General features: G+C 41.5%; 1 protein-coding gene across 2 annotated transcripts in view; it reads right to left on the bottom strand.

The window, feature by feature from the left end:
• Positions 1 to 8,325, bottom strand: part of CSGALNACT2 (chondroitin sulfate N-acetylgalactosaminyltransferase 2) — a 65,931-nt gene that overhangs the window by 20,854 nt on the left and 36,752 nt on the right. The window contains exons 2-3 of one of the 2 annotated variants that reach the window (XM_019556003.1): positions 6,485 to 6,617; positions 2,213 to 3,468 (exon numbers count right to left, since the gene is read on the bottom strand). In XM_019556003.1, coding sequence (XP_019411548.1) covers positions 2,213 to 2,897 — 685 coding nt within the window. In that variant the 5' untranslated portion in view covers positions 2,898 to 3,468; positions 6,485 to 6,617. The remainder of the gene's footprint in view (positions 1 to 2,212; positions 3,469 to 6,484; positions 6,618 to 8,325) is intronic. The other variant, XM_019556004.1, reaches the window with a different exon arrangement.

The following is an 8,325-nucleotide window of genomic DNA, read 5'->3' as shown; positions in this document are numbered from 1 at the left end:
GATCTCCCGAGGTCCCTTCCAGCCCTAATGTCTATGAAATCTATGAAAGCTACTGGATATTTACGCCAGCAGAGTTTAACCTTTTATAGGAGTGGTGGGGCTGCATACTTTGCTGCACCACAGGCCATTTCTCCCCTCTGGTTGTGGTGTGGGGGAGAAAGAGGTGGCTGCCAATGTCAGAGGGAGGGAAGGAATGTCAGCCATGGGAGAGGAGAAAGAGCAGGGAGAGTTGGGGGAGAGGCAAGGGAAAAAAAAACAAAAACAAAACAGCAGCACGGTGTAGGATAGAGAAGAAGTTGCACTGGGTCATGCTGCTTGTTGATCTCCTGTACTACAGGCCAGATCCAGTTGCTTTAGGGGCCAGATCCAGCTGGCAGGCTATAAGTTGAGCACCACTGGGTAAACCACTGCAACCTTAAATGAAAACCTCTTTGACTTTCTTTACAGCTACACCTCTAAATGTCTTCTGTGATCTACTATCCCACACTAACTTTTTGACTATAAAAGGGGGAACTTACTTTAAATCTTCCAATAAAACAAGGTACTATTCTACTAATCAAAAACAGATTCATTTTTGAGAACAACTTTAAATCTGATCATTTTTTACTTAAAGAATGGACTGCTTCAAAAAGTGTACTTTTCTCACAAATCACTAGTACTCCAAGATTCACTTTTAATAGAGTTCACTGGCTTTCAAATCTTTGACAGTACATACTAATTTTAAACACTGTAAACATTTATCAAGAATGAAGTTATGACTAAAATCTCATTCACTCCCAAGTCCAATCTACATAAACCATTTTCATCAGTACCTTCAAGACCTTTGAGGAATAACAGCCAACAGTCCTTTCAAGCATGCCATTTAGTGCTGCATCTAGCTTGATAAATCAAACTAGTTTGAGGGGTTTGGATACGGTTTGCAGGAAACAGCCTTCCCAGGACTGTAATCTTCCCTCTACCACCCTAGGATGGAAAATTTAGAGCTTCAAAAATTTAGAAGCCTGAGAAGTGAACAAATGCCAACTTTCTCAAAAGCCCCATGTTTCAGAATAGTCCCATTTCAGTCAGATACTCAGCTAGTGAAAAGCAGCTTCGTGAGACTGACTTTAATGAAACTGCACAAACTTGCATTACAAAAGGGCGTGGCTCAGGTTCACAATAACCAAGTACTTTAATAGACGTTTGGGAAGGAAGTGCTATAGTACAAATAATGTATAAGTACTCAGCTCAAACGTTAAAATACTGACTTCATTTACCTCTTAACTTATGCACTTCATGGTTATGTAGTCATTAATTCTGTTAAGATAGAGGCCTAACTGGTAACGTTTAGGTCTAATCCAAACCTGCAGCAGGAGTAGGTGCTGGCACTGCCAACGCTCAGGAGGAGTCAGCCTAACACCCCATATTCTCTGAAGAGTTGTTGTAGGGATCAGGGCTCAAGGTAACAACACTGCCTTGGACAGGCTCTGTTACTGCAGGGGGGAAAGGGGCAAGGGAATAAAAGACGTGCTGGTGCATCCAATAGCTAGGGAGTTAATGGGTAGCTACTGACAGATCCTTACGTAGACCCCCAATACAGATGCTGCCAAATTTTGATGGTAATCAAAAAGTAAATTTGACAGCAAAAAAGCCCAGAAGCTACAGGAAGCAACAGCAACACTACGCAGTTGCTCTGTTAGCTGGCCACACAACACCTCATCCCACAGCATCAGCTACTGCCCTAGAAACTTTCTGGCACCCCTTTAAGGCTGTGCCTAGAGCTCATGCCCTGCTTGACCAACCCAAAATTACACCAATGGTGAACGAATCAAGCCAAGCAGATTTGAGACAGGCAATCAATTCCTATGACATCCAAGGACCTTCTGCAATTGCTGTCCTTTCAACCTTCCAAAGAATACCTCAGTATTTAGAAGTACGTCACACGCTCATCAATTCTGGACCACCCAAACATTAAGTTTTGCCTACCTGTTATAGTAAAACACATCTACTAAATCTCTCCTTCCTCCTTAACGCATGTTATCATGAAGTACTAGACAGCAACAGGTTCTCCCAAAGGAAGTAAAGGTGCAACAGATGTACAGACCACCACCTATTAGAATAGTTTAAAACTACACACATACTATCTATTTTGTTTTACAACCAATTATCAACAGTCCATTATGACATTCAGCACAACCGACTGGAAAATGCATAAAATAAGCTTTTACAATACCTTCTACGAAATCATTTTCATTATAGAGTTGCCTTTCTCCTAGTCCGTCATCATCATCATCTTGTCCATCATCTTCATCCGGATTATTGATTACCTCTAGGCCAGCCTCAATGACTTCCACCAACTCATCACGTTTATCTTTTCTCACAGGCTTCTCCTCTGGATGACGTGTGAGCCCCATCTCTAACTGAAACACTTTCATGGAGGTAAAGCTTTCAAAGGGAATGACACCATATTCACTAGGTAGTTTGGCCCCCGTGCTCACCTCAGCCTTATCAATTTGGGAATGAAGAAATTCTAAGAGATCATTGGATGCTTGTTCTTTGGTGCCTTGGTAACCCATGCTATTGACTCTTGGGCTCTTTTTCTCCTGTAGTGACTTTAACTTATCACTCATTTCCTGAAGCTCTTGCTTTAGCTGGGCAATCTGACGCTTCAAACTGGCAGCTCGTGTTTGATAATGTTCCTCTTGCTCCTGAAGAAGCGCTTGGTAGTATTCCTTACCCAAGCTCTCCCCTACAATTCCAGGCAGGGATCCATTGCCATCTGTTTGAGGGGCACACTCAAGCAAGTACATGAACAACATCAAACTGAACAGCAAGGCAAGGCCCACTAAAAGCCAACGGGTCCTAGCTTGAAATATTAAGCCTCTTCTGGACATTCTTATAAAATTGCCATTCCCCATACAGAAAGATGATCTTTTTGTTCATACCTTTCCAGGACCATCCCCTACAGAGTTAGAATCTTAAAGAGGGGAATGAAACCATAATTTTCTTAATAGCTTCCCCAAGTTCTGACTTGGCAAAAAAGAGTAACTTTCAACTTCTGTCTTACACTTGTGCAAGACTGCAGAAACATAAGAAAGTCTACTGTTAGTATAACTTCCATGACCAATGGTGGTGAATAAAGTCAACACCATAAGAGACCATTCCTATTGTCAGAGATCAGTAAACTGGGTGATCCATCTCAAACATACAGAGGGTGATTCAGCAAGGGATCCTGTTTCCCATTTCTCAAAAGAGTTGTTTTCAGTTTGCATGAAGTTTTTCACAGTGAAAAAACAACTTGCAAATACTGAATACAATGAGTTTTTTGCATGTATGTGTATATACTGTGGAAACAATCTATGCCTCAGTAATAGTAATTTTCATTGGATAGTGTAGTACTTTCCTCTGGCACTTGATAATTGAGTATTTTATTCCACTTCCCCCCTTCTTTGGAATCTGTGGTGTGAATCAGCAAAACGAAGGAAGAACCTAAAATTAAATAAAAGGTGCACATTTTAAGTACAAAGCAATCCAACATCTGGAAGACATATGAAGGAAATGTTAACATCCAAAAAAAATGTAGACATGATGGATTACAATTTTTTTTTGTTCTAAAATCTCATTTCTTTCTACTGTGTTACATATCAATAATTTCTTCTTATAAAGTGTCTAGAGCATACTAAAAAGAGTTAAATGAAATACATCTTTTCCATCCTTATATTAAGTGATGCTGCAATTCTGGAATTCTCTACCAGAATCGCAGCATCACATTGGTGAACCTCACCCAAAAGATCCATTGTTTTGACAATCTCAAAAAAAAAAAAAAGCAAGCAAGTACTTGCATTTAATATGCTCTGAGAGATAACTATTAACTGATGGACTTAAGTATTAATAATAAAATGTTCACACACTGAAAAAACAGATTAAATAACTCTGGATTTTTGGCTCTGCATTCTGTTCAGGAGTGTTTTTCTCTATCAGCAATACTCAAAAGTGCCACAGCACCTGGAGTTCCTTCTGAAGGTGTTATCCAGTGTTAGTGCCAGTAGGTGTGCAAACAGCATTCACAAGACTAGTAGCAAAGGACAGGGCACTGGTATGCACGAGGAAACAAGGACTTATAATTAGTTTTACCCTGAATGGTTGCACAAGTACTTAAGCATTTCTCAAACGTAATTTAAAGTGCACATGACAGATGGTAGGGCTAAAAAACTGACAAAAGTCACTTCACTTCAGAGTTTCCAAATAGGAATTCACAGTGTCAAAAACATTCTGATCTGTTGTGGTCTTTCTGAGCACGACAAAAAAAAAATGCTCTATGTTTTTTTTGATGCTTAAAAAACATGTGAAAACTAAGAGCTGACATTTACCAAGGGGTGCCTTAAATTTTAAAAAGGTTGAGAACCACTGATCTGTAACATGGAAAGCCATATCTCATCAATTCCAACATTTCAGAGAATGCTCTAGCCATCAGGAGGCAGAAACTCTGATGTTCATTTAAAAAAAAAAAAAAAAAAATCAGACCACTGAAAAAGCTCAGTTCATTGCCAGGACCCTAAAAGTATTCTTTGCCATCTGTCAAAAATAGCAGCTTCTCTCACAGGCAACTGTTTTGTAGTCTTTGAGCCAAGACTACAAAACAAAGCAAACAAAAAAGGGTGCCTTATAGAAAAAGTGGACACGAGAAGACTGTGACTGGGGAATGGAGACAGTAATAAACAAGCCTGCTTACACTCCCTCCAGTCCTCTGCTGGGCAGCAAGCTAATGCAGGGCACCCTGTTATGTGGAATGCAAATCTTTGGGAGAACAATTCAGTATCTGACAAATTGGTAGCCGAGCATTCTAGGATGACAACAAATTAGACACTAGATAGAGAGGTAGATTTGCCCATTGTCGGTGTATAGGTAGGGTGACCATACACCTCAGTTTGGGCAGGACACTACAGGATTCTGTCACCCAGTCCTGGCCAAGTGGTCAAGAGAGTCCTGGGCCAGGGTCTGGCAGGGAGGCAGAGCAGCATGGTACACCAGGCATGCAGGCACCACTACTCCTGTGCAGGAGCTAAGTGGGTGGACTGAAGCAGGTGCCACCATGCTTGTACATGGCACATCTCTGCTCCTGCACAACAGCAATGGTGCCTACTCGGCTGCCTGCTTGGCACACCAGGCTGCTCCACCTCCAGCCCAGGACTTCTGACCAGGTGGCCAGGACTGGGCTGTGGAATCCTGGAGTGTCCTGCCCAAACTAGGACACTGGCCACGTAACATGTAGGTAGCAACAAAATGTCAATGACTCAAAATCTGGAGATATGAGCAAGTAAAGATACAAAAGAGCCAAAGATGCTGCTAAGACAAGGACCCAAAACAGAAAGTGATACACCCTTAAAGAGCTTGAAGACAAAAAGAGTATTTCACTTGTACCATTATACCAGGGGCGGCCAATTATTTTGGGCAGAGGGCCACTTACCAAGTTTCAGGAAGCCATTGAGAGCCACATGACAGGCAGCCCAGGGCAGATTAATATTTATTTTCTAAATCTTTTTTAGGGGCTCCGCAGGCTGGATAGAATGGCCTGGCGGGCCGCAGCCACCCCCCAGGCCGCATTATACTATATTCCAAGACAAGCTTTATCCCTGTCAGCAACAGAGATGGGGGGGAAAAGGAGCTGGGCAAGGAGCTGAAAGGAGAAACTTGCCAGTGGTAAACTCTCTAGTTGATCCAGGCTCCCTGCACAGCTGCTCCTCACAGCTCTCAGCTGGAGCAGTTAGCCTCCCAGCTGGAGCAGTTAGCCTCCCAGCTGACACAAGCATATGAAAAGCCCTAGAGTTGCTCCTCCCCTGCACTTCATGGAGCACCTGTGGCAGCCTGGACTGCTCTTTCCAGCCTACTCAGCCGGTGGGGGGAGGGAGGGGGACAGGTGGGGGAAGGAAGAGGAGAGGAATCAGGCAAGGAAGAAGGAATCCGTGTACTGCCAGCTCTGTTCCCAGCTGAGCCGGGTTCCCTGAACAGCTACTCTACTCCTTGCAGTACAGGGTTGGAGAAGCTCTTGGGCTCCCCCTGAGCCTGGATCACCTAGGGACATAACTGGAAGGAGGGCTGAAAGGGCAGGCAGCAGGCCACATACATAGAGGAAGAAGGTGCAAGGGGCAGAGGTCAGGCTACGTGCTCCCCACACTGCCTGCCCCTGCTTTCCCCACTGCAGCAGCAGGTGTGGAAGAAGATGGGAGACAAATTTCAGATGACTTTCCAATAATTAGATTCTTGACATGGAACAAATTATAACAAATTTATAATTTTCCAGGTCTAGAATCTAATTATTGAGGATCTATCTTAAATTCAAAAGTCATCTTAGGTAAATATGGTAACTACAAGGCAAAAAAAAAATATATCTATATCACACACAACAGAAACAGAATTCATACCAAATCATGACCAAGATATTGTTTGTAACTTTTTTGGAACTGTTGCAGAACATAAACAGGGAATTTAACATAACTTAACTTACAAGTACCCATTCTTCGGAATCTTGGCCTAACCCGTCTTGGAGCACTTGCATATACTGCAGCCTGGACAAGACATTCTTTTTCTTTTCTTCTTTCCTCCTTTAATTCTTCAGAGGACTTCTACATCCCCTTTCTCTACAGAAGAGAGACAGTTATTTGAACTACCACTGGCCATTCAAATAATGTTTCTGACCTTTCCTCTATAAATGTCTGCTAAAAGTACAAGAATTGCAATTCTTTTCACATGCCTAAAATATCATCATCATCAGCAAGTTCTTCCATACTGCAAGAATTCTAGAAATAAGTGCTCTGTCTTCATTCAGTTCACACTCCTGGGGTACAAGGCATGAAGAGAGGCTAATACTTTTGTTTGAGGTTAAGAAACTCAGTGCTTTCCTATATTACAAAGGAAAAAAAAAAAAAAAAAGTTAACTGGACTTTCCATTTGACAGTATTGTGAAACTGTCCTCTGGGGCAATTAGACACCTCCTTAGTCCCAGACTTGGGCTCACTGAGGAGTTAAGAAATTTTTACAGCAAAAATATTACTTACAGTATTATGCTCATTTAGAATGGCCAGTAGAACTTGTGGCTGTACTATTAGTTAGAAAACTAGTTGGCAAGAGTTTTGGAGAACAAGGCCTTTATACCATACCACATCCACATCTGGATGGTATGTAACATGTCAACCACTATGGTCACTTTAGGCTTTACCACACTGTTCTTTCCTATCATTTTACATTGCATAATGCCATTTAAAATTACATAATGCCAGTCTGAGTAATCCCTGCATATGCACTTTTTGCTTTAGCATCCATTCTCTGTCTCTGTGGGGTACAGGGTTGTAGATGGATATGTACAGTCAGACTACCAGATTTCTAACCAATGATAAAGCTGTAAATTCTGCTGGTCATCCTAAATTAGTATAATGAATCTGATTAGATCCATCTAGCATCCTGTATCCCACAGAGGAAGAGTGGATGCTAAGGCAAGAAGTATATAAGCAGGGCGTATCTAGACAGGTCTTTTCTTGGCCCCTACAGCTTCCCCTCTTTCAGATGACATTTTGTAATAACCATCAGTGCTATACACCATATATTTCTACAAGGAGATAATAACCGTTATAACATTGTTATACTTTGCTTTATAAAGAAGAACTGAAAGATTAAATGACTTGTCCAAGGTCACAGTTGGAATCTAACTAAAAGCTAAAAAAATTGCTATCTTAGTTACAACACAGATCATACCCCTTAGGAAGAAATTATCTGGGATTTAACTTTTTAAAATATGCTTGTCATAAATCCTCAAACACATCAGCCCATCACAAACCTCAAGTAACTTGCTAACATTTGCCTTCCTTGCCCTCCTTTCTGCCATCTGTACAGAGGCTGAGTTTTATGCACAGAAGCAGCCTAATCAAAAGCTACTGAACTGCTCATGCAAACTGTTACCCAAATTACTGTTGGCAGAATTGATGCCTACTATTTCATAAGATTATTGAGCCTAAAGTCAGTGGCATAGTTGCTGCCTTTGATCCATCTAAACCAAGACAGTTATTTTTAAACACAACCAGAATTACTCAAAATTTTACTATGTACAGAAAAAGATGCAACATAATTCAGATAACTGGGCCTGACAAAGTCTTCAAGGAAGTGCCTTCAATGAGTTACATAGTGAAACATTAAACAAACTGCACATTCATAAAAGCAATATGATGCTTCTCCATACTGACTGGGGTTCAGATGTTGTCAATCAATGTGTAAGGGAAGAATGGAAAGCAGAGGGTACAGGGGAAGGAATCTACAAAACATACCCTTTACACACACACACACACACACACACAC

Source organism: Crocodylus porosus, unplaced genomic scaffold (assembly GCF_001723895.1).
Source record: "Crocodylus porosus isolate Cpor-Errol unplaced genomic scaffold, CroPor_comp1, whole genome shotgun sequence".
Lineage (NCBI taxonomy): Eukaryota > Metazoa > Chordata > Crocodylia > Crocodylidae > Crocodylus > Crocodylus porosus.
This window is presented reverse-complemented; position numbering and strand designations above follow the sequence as displayed.